Source organism: Equus przewalskii, chromosome 1, assembly GCF_037783145.1.
Source record: "Equus przewalskii isolate Varuska chromosome 1, EquPr2, whole genome shotgun sequence".
Lineage (NCBI taxonomy): Eukaryota > Metazoa > Chordata > Mammalia > Perissodactyla > Equidae > Equus > Equus przewalskii.
The window spans coordinates 120136782-120155285 of NC_091831.1; the positions used below are offsets into that span (position 1 = coordinate 120136782).

General features: G+C 51.9%; 1 protein-coding gene across 4 annotated transcripts in view; it reads right to left on the reverse strand.

The window, feature by feature from the left end:
- Positions 1–17933, reverse strand: part of CD276 (CD276 molecule) — a 29965-nt gene extending 12032 nt beyond the window's left edge. The window contains exons 1-4 of one of the 4 annotated variants that reach the window (XM_008528256.2): positions 17447–17674; positions 15573–15636; positions 1703–1732; positions 1187–1318 (exon numbers count right to left, since the gene is read on the reverse strand). In XM_008528256.2, coding sequence (XP_008526478.1) covers positions 1187–1265 — 79 coding nt within the window. In that variant the 5' untranslated portion in view covers positions 1266–1318; positions 1703–1732; positions 15573–15636; positions 17447–17674. Of the gene's footprint in view, positions 1–1186; positions 1319–1702; positions 1733–15572; positions 15637–16831 lie in introns of all 4 variants that reach the window. The other 3 variants (XM_070575324.1, XM_008528254.2, XM_008528255.2) reach the window with 3 other exon arrangements.
- Positions 17934–18504: the final 571 nt, after the last annotated feature.

Genomic DNA, 18504 nt, shown 5'->3' on the forward strand with positions numbered 1-18504 from the left:
CAGCCGCTCTTCTATTCTTAGGTAATGGTTAGGTGAAGCGTGTGCTCTGGGCACCAGCAAAGCAGGCACACTCCAAAAGTGTGAAGATCAAACAATCTTGACACAAAGATAACTGAATACAGAACCCATTAAAGGCTTCTTGCATTTAGAAAAATAATTTATGGTTAGTGTTTTTATTGTGAATTACACACAAGGAGGGCATATCATAATCTTTGCAGTGCATGGAGATCTCCAAAGGTCTTAAGCTGGCCCTGGATCTCTTGTTACAACCCCAGGTGCCCCAGGCCAGCTCTCGCTCTGGAGACCAAGTGGACCAGGGAGCCCTTTGTAAGGGGCATTTGGAGGATGAGTTGTCACCCAGGCAAACCCTCTCTCTAGAGAAATCAGAGCAGCGTGGATAGAGGTGCTTCCTTTTTGAGACACCAGATGGCACCAGATACTCGCTTTGTCTTCCGGCCTGGAGGAAGAAGGCATCTCCCTCAGAGCAGAGGCACTGATTAGGGTTTGAAGTATGATGAGGACATTGTTATTAAAGTAGCTGCCATTATTGAATGCTAACTCTGTGCCAAGCACTGTGTGGACAGATTCATGTCATTTATTCAACACGGTTATGAAGCACCGTCTATGTGGCCGGCTCCGATCCTGGCACTGGGGATAGACAGACTCTGCTCTTTCAGCAAAGCAGGCAGTGAGCAAGTAAACGTAAAATCCGGCAGGTGGAGATAACAGCTGGGGAGAAGCATGAAGTGAGCCCAGGATAGGAAGGGATGATGCATGGTGTGCTGTTTTACACAACGTAGCCAGGGAGACTTGCTGAGGAGGTGACATTTAAGCAAAGACCTGAATGAAATAAGGGACAGACATCTGGGGGCAGAAAGTTCCAGACAGAGGGAACTGTGTGTGCAAAGGCCCTGGGGAGGGAGCACACACACAATGTGTTTGAGACAGCAATACCACATCAGTGCTCATATTACTATTTCCCAGAAGAGCAGAGGGCGGCTGAGAAATGTAAAGTGAGTTGCCTATTGGATCCTGAGGTAGAAATGAGTGTGGACAGGGCACAGGGGAGAATGGGAGAGGTTTGTCAAAACCCTCACCATCCTTGCTAGACAGACAGGCTTGGCAGGAGCCCTGGTGGGAGAGGGCACCCCCCTCTCACCTCCAGTCCCCAAACTGCTCCCCTCACCTGTGAGGCAGAACCACAGCACTCCCAGGGCGGTGGCCACAGGCACACTCGTGCTGGGGCTGCCCCGTCGACACAGCATCTTCCCGTGAGGCAGCTGACAGCTGGCTCTCCGTGGTGGAAGGCTGCCCCTGCCTGTGAGGAAGAGGAAGTGAGGCCTTTGTCTCAAAAGGTCCGCCCCAGGCCCTCTCTCCCCCACTCCCCTGGACCAGCTGGGGAAGGTTGCAACTGCCCCCAGGGAGGTTCTCCCTCCAACACCCCACAAGGCTCCCTGCTGAGGGAGTTTTTGAGAGATCCTGAGGATTGAGGCACTGGGGAGACAGGACAAGGGGAGGTGGGCAGCTGGGAACCACCCTTTCAGAACTAAAGAGGCGGCTGAGGCAGCAAGTCAAGGCAAAGCTGGCCTGCTGGGCAAGGACGTGCACAGATCAGTTTTGCTGGAGACAGCAGCAGGTAGCGGAGAGGAGGAGCTGAGGCTGGAGGCAGACTTTGAGAGAGGCTAAGAGGTCTGAACTTTACCCTGAAGGCAGCTGGGAGGCACTGAAGGTTCTGGAATAGGGAAAAGGATATGGTCAGAGCTGTGCTTCATAAAGATTACTCTGACAGCATCTGCAAGATAAATAAGAAGAACTGGACAGAAGAGATGAAGAAGGTTTGGGTGAAAGTGACAGCACTTGAGGACTTGGGGAGAAAGGGAGCAGTCAAGGGTCCATGATTTTGAGCTCAGTGACTCAGTGGGGCACTCACTGAGACAGAGACCATGGAAGGGCTCGGTGTAGGGGCGTGTGACATTAGCAGTGTTGGTGTAGAAATTTCCAGGGAAGAGTTCTAGGAGGCAGCTGGGTGTATGAGTGTGGGGCTCAGGAGAGAGGACATTTCCTAGTTTAACACATGTATATTGAGTGACCAAGACGGATCAGAAATGGAAGAAGCCAGGACTGGGGCTGACCCCCAAGGCTGGAGTCAGGACTGAATGAGAAGTTTGTCTGTGGCCATAGGTCAGACTTGAGCCCGGAGGCCCAGGCCCGGCTGGCCCCCAAGGTGTCTGACTTGGGCAGGCTGCACCACGTTTTCCCTGTGTCCCGCAGCCACTGCCTGATTGTTCACACCACGTCCTGATCAAGCCACGTAACCAGCGTCAGTCTATGCTATCCAACACTGATTGACAAGAATATCAACCATTTTACATTCTCAGAACCACCCGGGAGGGAGGCCGATCAACTTGGTCCCATTTTACAGGAGAAAAAAATTAAAGCCCAGATAACTGAGGTGACTTTGTGGATGTGATGTGATTTGACAGTTAGGAATGCTGAGAGAGGTTCCAGTCCCCAGCCTCCTGCCCCACCTTTCTGCCCTTCTTTGGAGCAAACCTCATCAACAGCCCTGAGCATCAATTCCAGTCACAGGCACCCAGCCTCAACCCTTCCAATCCCCGTCAAGCACCCCACCCCCACACTCCCAGCAGCGGGGCTGAGGGAGTCCCTCAGCCAGACCTGGTGCATCCTGTCCAGCCCCCCTCTCCCAGCTGTCTGCAGCGGGGAAGCCCTGAGCAGCCGCTTCCTTCCCAGACACTTCCGGTCCAAAACCCAGCGGCCTAAAGCCTCGCCACCTGCTGAGTCAGCAGCCTTCCCTCTCCATTCATAAAGGCACCCTTGGCGGGCACCACATCCTGCCTTCAAGGGCTGCCACAGCCCACAGGAAAAGCTAGCAGGCAGTGGCCTGTCTGCTGTGCTTGCCTCTCCCCCCAAGAAAATACCAGGGACCAAGGATTAAGAAGCTCCCAGACTCCAAGTCTCTCTTCTTTCCACCTCTAGACAAATCAAGGCTGTCTGTTCTTCCTGGGCTGCCTCCTGCACCCTTCGCACTACAGCTCATGCCTGCCCGCCACCTCCCACCCTGACCTATGCGGCCAGCACTCCTCTGACCCTCCTGCAACCCTGCTCCCTGGCCCTGCTATCTCCACTCTGTCCCCAGCAACCCCATTCTCTACGGTGTCTCCTCCTAGGACCTAAGACAGGAATCTACTCCCATCCTTCCTCCTGCTCAAGGACGTCCCATGGCTCCCCATTTACTGTCAAGTAAACCAACATGCTTAGCCTAGAACTCAAGACCTTTCTCCTCCATACACCAAGCTAATTTTTCACACTAGGGTTTTCCTCCCCAGGATCTCTTGGGAATGCCTACCACATCCATGAATGTAGGGGGATGAGGGGACACCCCTCTCCTGATCAGACCTATCAGGGCTCCCCAAGGGCCAAGATGTCCTTTCCTCCAGAGGGGGAATGGGTCCTCTCAGGGGTGGGCACTGGGCTTGCTCCTTTGACTCCTTTCCTAGACACTGGACCCAGGACACTTCCCACCCTCATGGTTTACCCTGGGGAGAAGCAGCCTGACAGCCCAGAGCGAAGGAGATCTGAGAATTCCACAGCCCCAAGAGGCTCCACCCCAACAGCTGGGCCTGGGGAGCTGAGGGCAGAAGGGAGAAACAGCTAGGAGATAGGTGCCATTCAGGGAATGGGAGGATGTCCTGGGAACAGAGAGCCCGCCACGGCCCATGGGGACAGATGGACCGCTCCAGTACACAGAGCCCCATGGAGATGCAGGGACCTCATGCTGCATGCGCACCACTCCACCCACCTTTTCTACAAAGGGGAATTCTCAGCCCCAGGCAGGACCTGCCCTGGAGTCAGCATGTGCCACCGCTCCCAGTGAGTCATCAGCCAACCTTTCCTCCTCCTTCTCCTTCCCCCTTCTCTCTCCTATCCCAGCCAAATGAGGCAACTCTGAGCAGCCCTGCCAGAAAAGACCAGAGTGCCTTGGCTTTCCCAGAGAAGTAGGAATGAGGGGCCCAGGCTGCCCTCGGCCTGAGGGTACAGCAAGTACATCCAACATCAGCCGAGGGGGAGCTGCGGGGTAGCTCCTGAGAGATGACCCAAGATATGTCCCCATAAAACCAAAACCAAAAAACATGGGCTAAGACTGAGCTCTCTGCCAAGATGCCCCAGACCTGGGGATGCCCAAAGGAGACTGCTTGCCTCCACCATGACTACCAGCATTATCACATATTCTCCTAACCCCCTGCCTCCCCTCCTGCCTAGGCAACACTTCCCACAAAGAGGGCAAGAAGGGTCAAGCCACACACCTAGTGTCAACCTATGCTAACCAGCATAGCATAGAAGCACAGCTTCTGAAAATAGCAGTTAAGCCCCTGGATCCAGCTATACCTGAAGCAAGATGCACACCTAGACAGCAAAGATACCTGAGCCAATCTTTTTTTTCTTTTGTTTTCTTTTTTTTTTTTTGGAGGAAGATTAGCCCTGAGCTAACTATTGCCAGTCCCCCTCTTTTTGCTGAGGAAGACTGGCCCTGAGCTAACATCCGTGCCCATCTTCCTCTACTTTATATGTGGGATGCCTACCACACCATGGCATGCCAAGTGGTGCCATGTCCGCACCCGGGATCCGAACTGGCGAACCCTGGGCTGCGGAAGTGGAACGTGTGAACTTAACCACTGTGCCACTGGGCTGGCCCCAATCTTTTTTTTTTCTTAAGCCAGTTTGAGCTAAGTTTCTACCTGCAGCTGAAGGAATCCTTGAATATACCTTCATTCATGTATTCAGTAACTCATTTAACTATTCACAGAGAGCCTGGTAGGCAGGCATTGAGGACAGAGAGATGACTAAACCATGCGTCTGTTCTCAAGGAGCTTGCCTTCCAACAGGGAAGGTAGCCATGCCCATGACTCACTGCAGTTCAGTGCAGTCCTGTTTAAGATACAGTGGGGGCTACTTGGAGGCACCTCAGAGCCATGATAATCCTAAAGGTGAGTCCTGAAAAATAATGAGCAGCTCCCCAGGTAGACAGGCTGGGAAATGTGGCCCCTCCCCAGCCCCAAGAGACCTGTCTTCCTGGCACCGCTTGTCTGCGTCTCAGCCAGATCTCTGAAATGGTACAAAGTGAGCCCAAAGTTTGGGGTTCTAGTCCCAGCTCTGACCCCTTGCTGTGCAGTCTTAACAGTTGACTTCCCCTCTCTAAGTTCAATGTTCCCGTCCATAAAAGAAGAGCTTTGCTGGATGCTAGTGGAACTTCATTAGCACTTTAAGCCTTCATGTACCATATCCTTAAGGTCTAGTCAATTAGCTGCCATGCAGGACACACTAAAACGTACAAAACAGCTGTGGCAGAAACCACCAGTCTTCCCCTTACACCTTTTCTCTTCTTCCATAGAATTGTTAGGCACATGGCCACTCGGCTAAAGACTACAGATCCCAGCCTGCCTTGCAGCTGGGTGGGGCCTTGTGACCATTTTCAGGCTAATAGGATGTGAGAGGAACTGATGTGTACAACTTCTGGGTCATGCCCTTAAAGAGAGGAAGCATATCCTCTCTTTTCTCCTCCCCCTTCCCACTGGCTGGAACACAGACGATGGTGAGCCATCTGGGACCATACTGCCAAAGGCAACATCCTGGGGACTGCAGAGCAGCAAGACAGCAGGACCCTGAGGAGGCGCAGTATCAGCCCTGGACACAGCCAGACTGTCACATGGGTGAGAATAAGCATCTATTCTAGTGTCACTGTTATTTTGGGTGTTTCTTATAGCATCTAAAGTGACTAATTTAGGGAGCCTCCCTCTCGTCCTTTCCCTCCTTCTCTTCCCCGTCTCCCTACCCCATGAAAATTGCCACTGCTCAGAGCAGCAAAAGGAAACCACATATAAAATAGGTGTTTCAAAATATGACACTGTCAAGTCACTCAGTGATGCCTGCGGCCAACTTAGGAGATATTTCAAGAGTAGACGTGACCGGGCTTGGGGACTGTTTGTATAAGAGGGAGGGGCTGAAAGAGTCAAGGATGGACAGAAGGCTTGGGCACATAATGAGATATAGAGGCCTGGATATCAAGCACATTCAGGGGGAAGAACAGTTCCTCTTGGGCTTGAGTTATGGATCATCCATGTCAAACGTCCAACGGACTCCTGCACACACAGAGAGGGACAGGGGAGCCATTCACTGCAGGTAACGGAAGCCAAGGTTGGGATCCCCGAGGGAGATCATAGACGAGAAAAGGCCCTGCAAGAAATTCTGGAGAAACTGCAGAAGTTAATGGTCAGGTACCAGAACAGGGAACCCATCTCTGGCCACATCCACAACCTCTGCTTGCCCCCTGCAGTAATGGGCACCCGCTACCTCACAAGCCAGTCCACTGGTTTTGGGGCAGCTCTCATTGGTGGACCTTACATTGAGCCAAAATCTGTCTCCTGTACAGCCCACATCAGTCCTCATTTGACCCTTTGGACCACACAGAATAAGTCTGCCCCCTCCCTTATAATAGCCCTACGAGGATCAGATTGTCCTCTCCCGTGACGAGGTCACACTGGGCAGCCATGTCATATTGTTCACCAAAAGAACCCAAAGACTATCAAATTTGTGGCCAACGACCAGAAGTTGTTTGCTCACGTTGCTGCTGATCCACATCTCTGCCATCCTCTTCTGATGGATTTGGGGAAGGGGTGAAGCATTACAGGATGTCTCATTTGTTACTATTACATTTCATCCAGTTAAGCTGAGTCCATCCCTCCAACTGCCATGATCTTTTCTTTTTAATTGTGGCAAAATACACGTAACATGAAGTTTACCATTTTAACTATTTTTAAGTGTACAATTCAGTGGTATTAACTACAGTCACAGTGTTGTGTAACCAGGCCATGATCTTCTGAAGTACTGTTTTGACAGTTCCCGGTGCATAGAAGGTACCCAAAAATTTTTTGGTGGATGAAAAACAGAATGAATGAATGTCATCTCGAAAGGCTGCTCTCCTCTCCCTGCTTTCTTTCTTGTGTCATCAGGTCCTCACGGAGAGGACAGGAATAGGAAACCACACAGGTTTAGGGTCTGCCCCTGGATCAACGTCCATCCACTATTCAAGGCTTTGTGGCAAGGATACTTCCTGCTTGTGCTGCCACTGAGCTGCCTATCTATCTATCTCATCCCCAAAGTTGTCAGGAGACACATCACTGCTTCTGGCAGGGGGCCATTCTAATGGAGAAGAACCAGGAAAAAAGGTTCATTTGAAGAAGATGGACTCTTCTTCAAGTGCTCAATGAATAATTGGTTCCAGGACTTTGTCTGGGATTAAGGACGTGATCACCAATCTGTCATTCCTACGATCTACCTTCTTGCCCATAAAACTGGTTATTTGCCCATCTCAAGTCTTCCAGCATTCATTTATCCATTCATGCAACACACAGGATGCAGGTTTATACCAGGTATTATGGGAACGGAGGGTCAAGTAACTCACTGGAAGAGTGGGGAGGCTTAGCAAGGACCTCAGACAGGAGGAGACATTTCAGCTGTCTGGCAGAAGCACAGCATAAGCAAAGTCACGAGGGAGTGGACACTCACAGCATCCTCTGGGAAGACAGGCTCCGGGGAGAGGCTGTCAGGAGATGAGGCAAAGGAGGCAGTGAGGGGTCAGTTAAGGACCTGGATAGATTCTGGACACAGTGAGAAAACTGTGGAATGCTGGGACCCATATCTCCACCCCACCCCTGCTGACTACCCGCAGTGGTCCTGAAATATCCCTGATAACTCCTCAGAGATCTTAACTCCAAGTTCACTCAGCACTGGGACAGGCAAGCCCAGGGGCCAGAAGACAAATCTGTTTAAAACAGATTATCACCTCTCCACCTGGCCTGAACTTCAGTTCCTTCTTAACAGCTTCTGCTCCTTCTTTCCTTGACAAAGAAGCAAGCAGATGCTGAGCAGACTATCTCTGCCTCCAGTAGCCAGTCTTGGAACTCTTGGTTATTTTGCTCCATGTCCTTATTCTAGAGTGCCCCTCTCTTGTTCTAGATTGGCTCCTTCTGATGAGAGGGCTCCACTAGCCTGCAGGGAACCAAGCCCACAGGTGCTGGAGGGGCTGACCCCCAGCCTCAGGTCTCCTCCATGACCAGACCAGACTGACTGGAGAAGCCCTGCCCCGCCCTTACTCAGTGTTTGGCTTAGGAATGGGCCTGTGAGCCAGGCCACACCCAATCAGAGACATCCCAGAGCTTTTCTGCTGGAGCTATCAGAAAAGACTCTTGCTCAGGTTCCTAAGAAGGACTTGGTCTGGGCCTGTTAGCGGTGAATCTGTCAGTTACCAACCACCTAAAGAACTGACCCAAACAAATAAACAGAGGCAGAGATGAAAGCTGGAGGGAGACAGAGCCCTGAAAACATCATCTAAACCCCTATACCCAGAGCAAGTTGCACACCTAGACTGCCCAGACACTTGAGCCAAGGTTTTTTTCTTAGGCTTGTTTGAGCTACATTTCTATTACCTACAACTGAAGGAATCCTTGAATATGCCTTCATTCATGTACTCAGTAATTCATTAACTATTCACCAGGTGCCTGTAGGCAGGCACTGGGGGCATAGAGATGACTGTCCTCAAGGAGCCTGCATTTCAATAGGGAAGGTGGACACACCCTTGAATCACTGCAGTCCAGTGTGGTGTCCTATTTAAGATACAGGGAGGGCTACTTGGAGGCATTGCAGACACAAGGTCATCCCAAAGGTGAACCCTGAAAATTGACCTGAAGCTCCCCATGTGGTCTGGCTGGGAAAGGGCATCCAGCCAGAGGGAGAAACCCGTGCAAAGGCACTGAGGTCGGAAGCAACATGGAGACTGGAAGAATTGCAAGCAGTTCAGTAGGGGTTGACATGAGGTGCAAGATGGTGATCACAGGAGGAGGAGAAGCTAAAAGGCAGGCAGGGGCTAGAGCAGGAAGTTTTCCTTTGATTTTGTTTGTAAGTGGTGAGGGAGAAAGACTTTTAAATAGACGAGTAACATTATTGCTATATATCACTAGGCTGGACATTTGATTAATTGATCAATATGTAATGTTAACCTGCTGAGAAGGTTTGAATTTTACAGGAACATATTTTAAAAGGGCAATGGTTTACTCAATAGAAAAGAGTTGATGGTGTAATGTTGGGCATCCAAGAATTTTTTTCTCCTGGCGCTGCTCACGACACCCCACTCCACTTGTGTGTGGACCTACTGCTACTCCTAGATGTAGAATCGAGTCAGGCAGGGGTCAGCAAATTTCTTCTGCAAAGGTCCAAGTCGTAAATATTTTAGGCTTTCCAGGCCATCTGATATCTGTCGCAACTATTCAACCCGGCTATTGTAGCAGGAAAGCAGTCACAGACAACGCACAACTGAATGAGCGCAGCTGTGGTCCAATAGAATTGATTTACAGACACTCAGATTTGAACCGTGTATGACTGTCAGGAATCACATGACTTCTTTCAACCATTAGAAATGTAAAAACCATTCTTAGCTTGTGGGTTATACAAGAACAAACAGCAGAAGATTTGGCCCATGGGCTGTAGTTTGTAGAAACTGGTTTACAGAAACACTAGCACCACTGCTCAAAGACACTCGGGTAGCAGCAGAAATGGAAAACTACACGGGGCTGGCCCCGTGGTGCAGCGGTTAAATGCGCACATTCCGCTTTGGCAGCCTGGGGTTCACTGGTTCGGATCCCAGGTGTGGACATGGCACGGCTTGGCAAGCCATGCTGTGGTAGGCGTCCCACATATAAAGTAGAGGAAGATGGGGCACAGATGTTAGCTCAGGGCCAGTCTTCCTCAGCAAAAAGACGAGGATTGGCAGCAGTTACCTCAGTGCTAATCTTCCTCAAAAAAAAAATAAAAAGGAAAACTACAGGGAATGGGTACATTAACCATGGCACATCTCCATCATGGAATAGCATACACCTTTTCAAAAGAACAGGAACTAATATGGAAATAAGTCCATGACACATTGTTGAGTGAATAAAGTATATTGCACAAGTTGTATGACCTCATTTCTGTATTAACAAAATGTCAAGTCCTATGGTCCCAGTTTAGCATCCCCCCTCTCTTTCCGTCTAACATCTATATTTCATTGCAGGCCCTTCCTTCTCCAGCACTGAACCTCCTGAGTCTTGCTTCAAGGCTCTCCCCTCAACTCTCTACTATATTTTTTTCCTAGATGATTTTATCCACTCCCATTCGGCAACTCCCGAATGTACTTCTCCAGTCCACACCTCTCATCTGAGCTCCAATCTTAAACTCAACTGTCTCCTAAACACCTCTAATGACTCATAGGAATCTCCCTCTTAACATGTCCCTCTTCAGACTCTTGATTTCTCCCCCAAACCCTTTCCTCCCCAGCCCTTCATGCTTGATAAAGGCACTGCTCTCCACCCTCTGCTCAAGCCAGAAACCTGAGTTTCTCTCATCTCTGCAATCCATCACCAAGAACAGCCATTCTGAACCCCAAAATAATCTCAGGGGTCTGCAAACTGCAGCCTCAGCACCAATCCAGCCCACTGTCTGTTTTTGTTCAGCTCACCAGTTAAGAAAGGTTTTACCTTTTTAAATGGTTGGGAAAAAACAAAATAAAAGGAACATTTCATGACACATGGAAATTATATGAAATTCAAATTTCGGCATCCATAAATATTAAGTTTCACTGCAACACAGCCACACTTCATTCATTTACGTATGTCAGTGGCTGCTCTTGCACTACAACAGTAGAACTAAGTAGTTGCAATAGCTGCAAAGCCTACTTTCTGGCCATTTGCAGAAAAAGTTTGCAGACCTTTAATATATCTTTACTCTCCACCTCTGCCTCTCTCTCTGGTCCGCCAAGTCATCATGATCTCGACCAGATGACCCCAAAAGCCTCTTTACCAGTCTCCCCACTTTCGTTTCCCCACCCAGTTCTATACTCCAACCCATACTCTACACAGCAGCCAGAACAACTGCTATAAAAACAAATTGTGTCACGTCATCACTTTCAATATTTAATCCCAGGACTGTTCCTTTTACTTGCCAGCTCCTCCGTGGCCTACAGAGCCCTATCTGGTCTGGCTCTGCTCACCTTCCCAGAGTCACCTCACCACAGGGGGCCTCTTCCAGTTCCTACAACATGGGATCCTCTTCCCTACCTCTCAGGGTGTTTGCAAACACGGTTCCTTCTTCCTGGATGAATGGGTGACACCTCTTTATCCTGAGAATCATCTTGGCAGAAAAGCTGGGTCAGAGGGTCAGCCACTCTAAGAAAGTTCCTGTTATTCACTGCACAGTTCATTTTCCGCATGCCATACTGGAACCTCCCTGAGCAGGAACCACGTCTGCTTTGTTTACTATTGTATCCTAATTCTAGCAAGGGCTTGGCACACGATGAGTGCTCAATGCTTGTTCGATGAATGAATGAATGAATGCAGGCATGCATGTGTGTTTAGGTAGAGAGACAGACAGATGCATGTTTGTATATGGGAAAGGGTCTGGAAGTGAAACCAACTCTGGGAGGTGGGAATGAGGCTAAGAGTCTATTTCCATTTCCTAGTTGATACACTTCTGTAACTTTGACAATGAACATGTAACTCTTTTGCAATTAACAAAAGAAAAAAGAAAACCAGCAACATCAAAGATTCACCTGGATTTTAGACCAGGCTCCATCTCTCACTTGGTAGGCTCCCTGGAACAAACCCATTGTCTCTCTGGGTCTTCATCTCCCCAACCCTCAAAGGAAGGTCCTGGCCACCATCACCGGCTGGGCTAGTATAGTCACAAGAGGCTTCATGGAAGAAGTGAGCCCTGGTGTTTCAGAAGATGACTTTAGAGTTGGAGATAAAGGTTCAAAGCCACACTCTGCCACTTCCTAGTCATGCCACTTTGGGAAAACATCCTCTCTGAGTCTCAGTTTGCTCATTTGTAAAATAGGGATTATAAACTCTATCCTCATAGGATGCTTATAGGAGTCAACTGAGCAAAATTATCTAAACTGACCTACTTAGTATAGGTTCTCTATAAATGGGTGAGGGCCTGGAGAGAGAGGAAGGGGTCTCCAGAGTTCCCCGAGAACAGCTCCCTGTTGACCTTCCCTTTTCCTGATAATCTGAGTCATTTTGGGCCTTTTGTGTTCAAGGCTGTCCACTGGGCACTGCTCCCCAGCCCCGTGATCCCACCCAAGAGAAGAAATCAATTCCTCCTCTCAAAGCGATTTCTGTGTGAGTCAGGACAGCATTGTGTCATCAGGGCCAGCCCAGCAGAGCGGGGCCAAGGTTTTCTTGGCATGCTTTGCCTGCTTCCCTCATGGTTTTAGGAAGAACAAGGAAGAGAGGAAAACAGGATAGAGCAGAGCCCCCGGCCTTCCTGCGCCACCCCGTCCCACCACGGCAGCCTCATCACACTGAAGTTGGGGCCTCAGAACCAGAGGAGGCAAACCAGAGAGCACCCAGCCATCTCTGTGGGTCTGCAAGCAAGACTTCTGCTGTAGCAGCTGGCCTGACTTTCGCCCCTCCTCTGGCTAGGGCGCCGCCCCAATGTGTGTTTGCATCTACTAGGGCTCAACGGCCATTTGACAAGGCAGCGTGACACCGTCTTGGAACTGGAAGCGTGTCCAGAGGCTATACACACACATGGGTGCACACACGTGTGTACAAACACACGCACATACACACACATATCATCAGTAGCACAGAACCCTGAAAAAAGTGAAAGCTACATTGAGCTCAAAAGAGCTCTGGCCAAAAGAAAGGATGTGAACGAGGAGAGTGGAGAGAGGAAGGGAAGGGATGAGAGATCATAAGACCCAATCAGGGGGTGGAGCCCGGGTCAAACCCTGGCAGGCCAGCACACACATCTGCATTCACTCAATCTCTGTTGAGTCCTGCTAGGTGCCCATCTTAATATGTCTGGAAATCCCACCCCTTCCAGAAGCCTTTCCAGACTTTACTCTCCGGATGTGTTCTGCCTGAACACCTCACTGCCTCCAAATTCCTTAGGTTTCTACCCCGAAAGAGGTTCATCCTAGCAGAACAACTCTGTGGACCACTCTCCATCTAAGCACCAGCCGGTCTAGCTCTCCGGGAATTCGCCCTGAGGAGTTAGCAGGCTCCAGGAGTCCTCAGAGCATGAAGGCCTCTTGGAGTTCACCTGGTCCAGTGCCTAACTCCATGCCCATTGTACAGATTAAGAGGGTGCAGGCCACCCAAGGGCCCATGCTCAGTTACCAGTTGCCATCAGAGGTGACTAAGAGCCAGCTCACACGTGCCCCTAGGGCCTGAATTCCTCCCCAGTCAGAAGGAATTATCAGGCTGCCTTGCCTGCCCCAGGGAAGAGCTTAAGCTCAGGAGCAGGCAACCCTGGGTTCAACTTCTGACTCAGAAGCCTTGCCAGGCACATGATCAAGTATAAATGATCTAACCTCTTTGAGAGTCAATTCCACATCTCTAAAACGGGGATGACAATCCCTACCCCACAGGGCTGCTGTGAGAATAAAATAAGATGATACACAAGGAGGACTTAGGAAAGCAACTAGCACCCAGTCATTACTACTTTTGTTATTATTGCCATGGGCACAGGCATAGGCCTCCTGGGCCTCTGCCCAGAGCCCCCTTCTCCGTCTCCCCCAACCCCACTCTCCCCAGACAAGACCTCCTCTGTCAGGCTATATGTCTAGGTCCCTGGCACCATTGCTCCTTCTATGACCCCATTTCCACATAGAACCCCACCAGCACCCCAGCTCCAAAGCAGCAAACGCACAATTCAGCTCCATCTCTGTGTCTGGCTTATCCCTAGTGTTCCTCTGCTCCTTGCTCCTCCCAGAAGCCAGGACACAGCCATCTAGCAATGGGCTCAAGCCCTTACTGCCCCTGCTGCTGCCACAGTCCCCTGGTACAGGGCCTCCCCTACAAGCACCCATTCCAGTGTCTCTCCCAGGGGACTCCCAAGTCCTGGGAGCCTATGTTGACTTTAGGGTGGCCTGGGAGCCCTGCCTCCCAGAGGTAGTATCTCTCCCTGCTCCAAGGCTCCCAACAAAATATCCTTGTCATTCCCCACTCCCAGTAGGTTTTCCTGCAACATACTCTCCCTAGGCCTCGGAAATGTCAAATGCCCAAAGGCAGTAAGGGTGTGAAGGAGGCATCCCTTCTCTGGACCAGAGGAGAAGGAGGGAGAATGGGGGCAACTGGCTGGGAGCACTGGGCAGAACTGGAGGGTGTACAAAGGACTCCTGGAGGCACAAGTGTGCTGAGGACCAGGCCTCTGGATGAGTAAGAACTCTCAGCAATGGTCCCAACTGGGCTGCAAGGACAACTGTTCAGGCCTGGCCTCTCCCCAGCTCCCCAGATGAGTCCTCTCTGCCTCATTGTGGGGACGCTTAGCACATCTTGCCAGGCTCCAAAAAGAGGGGTGAAGCCTGTGCCTGCCTCCAGAGTGGCAGAAAGAGCCAGTTCTGGAGGCAGAGAGCATCTCAGCTTCAGCATTTGCCAGCTGTGTGTCTTTGGGCATGTGACTTACCCTTTCTGGGCCTCGGTTTCCCATCTACACAATGGAGCTAAGGCTACCCTCCCTCACAGGACTGCTATAAAGATTAAATGAGGTGGTATCTATTAAGCATCCAGCACAGCCCCACCCCTAAAACCAGAAAACCCAATGTTCCTGTCTGAAACCTCACATTGCAGGGGTGGCAGAACCGGGGGTGGCAGGTGCAGGTTACATAATAGCACATGTGTCCCTCTCCCAGAAGTTTGATCCATTCTGAGCCAATGAGACCGAAGCAAACTCCTCAAGGATTCCATGGACCAGTTCTCACCCTCTGTCCCCTCCCCCAGGCCCTGGCTACGCCTTCCCTCTTTTGCTGGTAGACGTCCTGATCGCTCCCGCTCCGGGGGTGTGGCAAAAGGACAGCAGTGAGAAAGGGCCATGCACTCAGAGGATAAGCTCATGGGCAGTGACATCATCCTGCCTGCCCTACTTCCTCCTCCCCTGACCCCATGACTCAGGGCCACAGGCTTAGGCCCTAGGTGGTCATAGTCTGCAAGGGTGCTTGGATTTGGGTAATTTTTCTTCACACAGCCCAAAACCCACAAGTTCAACCAAGAAGCAGCCAGTGACAGGCCAGACACTTCTTCTATAACACTTTCTAGGAGTCTCTGGACACTGTGGGATCCCAGCTCTATGATCACCTCGCATCTCTGACTCCAAACAGTATTGCCCAACTCGGTATCCAACCCAAATACAGCTCCACGGAACGAAGATTTACGACTCCAGAGAAGGTTACAGTTTAAAGATGGAGGAATTCCCACAGGAAGATTCAGAAGTCAACCTCCCCAGAATAAGGACACAGCCTCCTCAGAAGGGAAAACACTTCTATAACTGTCCTTGCCACAAAGATTCAAGCACCAAACCCGGCTGTCAGGCATCTGAGCATCTCAGACATTCAGCCAACCTGCTTCCATTGGGCGCCCGGACAGAGCTGCACAGGGCCATGGGCAGGAAAGAAAAGCAGTCCCCAAATCCCAGCATCCCGTCCCCTCCTCAGGCTGCCACTAACACAGGCTTCTCACCTTCCACACGCTGGATGGTCTGATTTCTTGGAGCACAGGAGTCTGGAGTACCTTGGAAAGTTCACTGCAGGCAGGCAGGAGAAACCACCAGCGATGTCATGAAAGACAGAGAAGAACTCCAGAGATCAGTCACGGGACCAAAAGTAGCATCGCCGAAACCACTTAGTGCAAAGCTCACTCCCTCACGAGTCCCTCTGCCATAGACCCCTTAGTGCAAAACCGGGTGCTCACAGTGCTGACCTGACGTCATGAAGGAAAGTGTCACTGACATTAGGAGTCCTGATGTCAAACGGTCATGTATGTAATACGAGGGAGAAAGATGTCTATGTTTTACAGTTAATGGAAGTGTTAGTGCTTAAGCTCAGGAACTCCAGATATCAGGGAAGTGTACTTACCCAAAATATTCCCATTGCCAGATGAGCTGGAAATACCAGCCACGGCTCATGCCCCAGAGCTCTCCACCCTCCCTGCCACTCAGATAGGCCAGCCCATCGGACATGTCGAGACTGCGATTTCAAGTTTAGACTTCAATTTCCCTCAGCCTCCAAAAGCTTCCCACCTATGTGGAGGCCCCCAAACTACACGGAAGGCTGCACAGCATCAGATTTCCTAGGGATTTCTGGAAGGCCTGTGGGAATTAGAGGTGGCTGAACTAAATAAAGAACTGTTAAAGACAGAACAGCTTCATTATTTTCTAATGTAGAAGCTAACTGCTAAAGACATGCTTAGAAGAAAAAGACCAGGGGCCTTAACTTAATGATGAAATCAGACTCATTTACAATTATCCACATCCCATTTGAAGGTAAATAGTTTTCCTCCATTAAGCCAAACAAACCCTTCCTCTCCCTCCAATCTTTTTTGCTTTGCTGTTTGCTTAACGTTTTCCCTGAATGATAGATCCCGTATCTGAGTCATCCATCACGCATTTCTCATTAGGGCAGGTTTGGCTTAGAAATAAATCCCCTTTCCTGACAGTTCACTGCCTTAGGCCCCCAAACCTGCCAATTCACTAGCAAAACAGCAATGGAGGGCCTTGGGACACTGAGATTCAATCCCCTCTCCTCTAGTGTGTCCCCTCTGAGTCCCCACCTTCCCTCCACCCTGTTCCCCATCTCCTCTCCATCCTACCCCCCTACCATTTCCCTGAGACTTCCCAAGCCCAAACCGCCCCGTCCCTGCTACCCCGTGCTCCCTGGCCTCCATCTGCCTTCCCACCCCCGACATCTATTCACCCCTTCCCCCAGGCCCGCTGTTCCTACCTGTCCTCGGAATCTGTCCCCCTCATGCCCACTGCTGCCTGTGGAAGTCCTCCAGTCGTCCACTGCTTCATCGTTCAGGGCCAAGCAGAGTGGACCCTCCCCTACCTAACCACTCATTCTCCCCTCCCCGGCAGCTCCCCCTCCTCAGAACTGATGGTCAGGTCAGGGTCCTGGAGACTCTGCTTCGCTCCTAGCTCCAGCTAGCGGCTTCGTTAAGCTTTCCAGAATCATCAACACAGCGACAGATCTGCCTCCTTTCCCCCTGCACACCCAGGGCCTCTGTGGTCACAACTACCCACTCAGCCCCCTCCACGGCTGCCCGGGTGCGGGCAGGTCCCCCAACGTCCGGCGCCCCCTCCGCCGAGGGACGGGGAGGCGAGGTTGGGAGCGGGCTGCATTCTGGCAGCCCCCAGCAGCCTCTGGGCCCTAGAGCCGGCGTTCACCGGGCTCCGCTCGTGGAGGCCAGCCCCGGCCCTGGGGAGACGGCTGGGACGCGGTGCCCTGCGAAGGAGGGGCCCCACGGCCCGCCCTAGACCCCTGCAGCAGGCACGCCGCCCGGCGGCCCCGCCAGGCTCGGCCGCAGACAAAGGCCGCCCGCGCCACGCAAGCACTCACCGCGCCGCGCCGACTCCCGGGGCTCGCGGGCGCGGCGGAGCTGCCGAGCCGCCGCGAGGCCGGGCCCAACTGCGGGCCGGGGGCGGCCCGGGAGTCCGAGGGGCGGGGCGGGCTGGAGGAAGCCGCGGGCCGGGAAAGGCGGCCCGGGAGCGCCCAAAGGCCCGATTGGCCCCGCGGCGGCGGTTTGGGGCAAAGGCCTGAGCCCGCCCGCTGGGCAGGGCGTCGGGCTAGAGCCCGCCCCCGACCCCGGTCCGGCCCCGCGTCGGGAAGCCCGGGCGCTTCCGGAGGGGGCGCTGGTCTAATCGCTACCCATCCCCCACCCCGTTCCCACACTCCCAAGACCCGAAGTTTATTTTCTGCGAGCGGGACAGGTGACTGGTCGCTGACCACCCCACCCTCCAGGCCGCTGGCGGCAGAGCCGGAGCTGGATCCAGCTGTTCCACCCAGTCCTGTGTTCTCTCCCGGCACCAGGCTCGTACAGCGGTCTGGAAAGGGTTAACTCCACTGCACGGAATTAAGAGCTGCAGGGAGCTCTCTATAAATACAGTGTCGTGGGCGCCTGAGCGAACCGCAGGGTAATTTCCACTGAGCTGGTTTTCCTCTTTTCCTTCCACCCACGGCCACCCGGCCAGCCCTGCTCCCAGCCCCATGCCAGGCTGCTGGCCAGACCAGGCTCTAAAAGCGGGAGCACCTCTGACCCCCGTGGCCCGGGGCTCTGTCCTTAGAGGACCCAGCTCCAGCCTGGGAGGAGATGGGGGTCAGGCCTTTGCCTTGGCGTATCTGGCCCCTGCACCTGTTCTCTGGCCTGTTCTTCATCAGTTACAGACAGTTACAGCTAAAGCGTAGCAGGATTCTATGAACCAGGGTCTAGACTAGGGGCTTTCCGTGCTGGGCCTCTTTAGATCCTGGCAACAGCCCCACCAGGTAGATAATATTATCCCAACGTTACAGATGAGAAAAACCAAGGCTCAGAGGGATGAAGGGACTCCAGCCTTGTGCATCTGCCAGGCCCACCACCAAGTGGCAGCAGCAGTGTGGAAGAGGGCTTAGGAAATAGG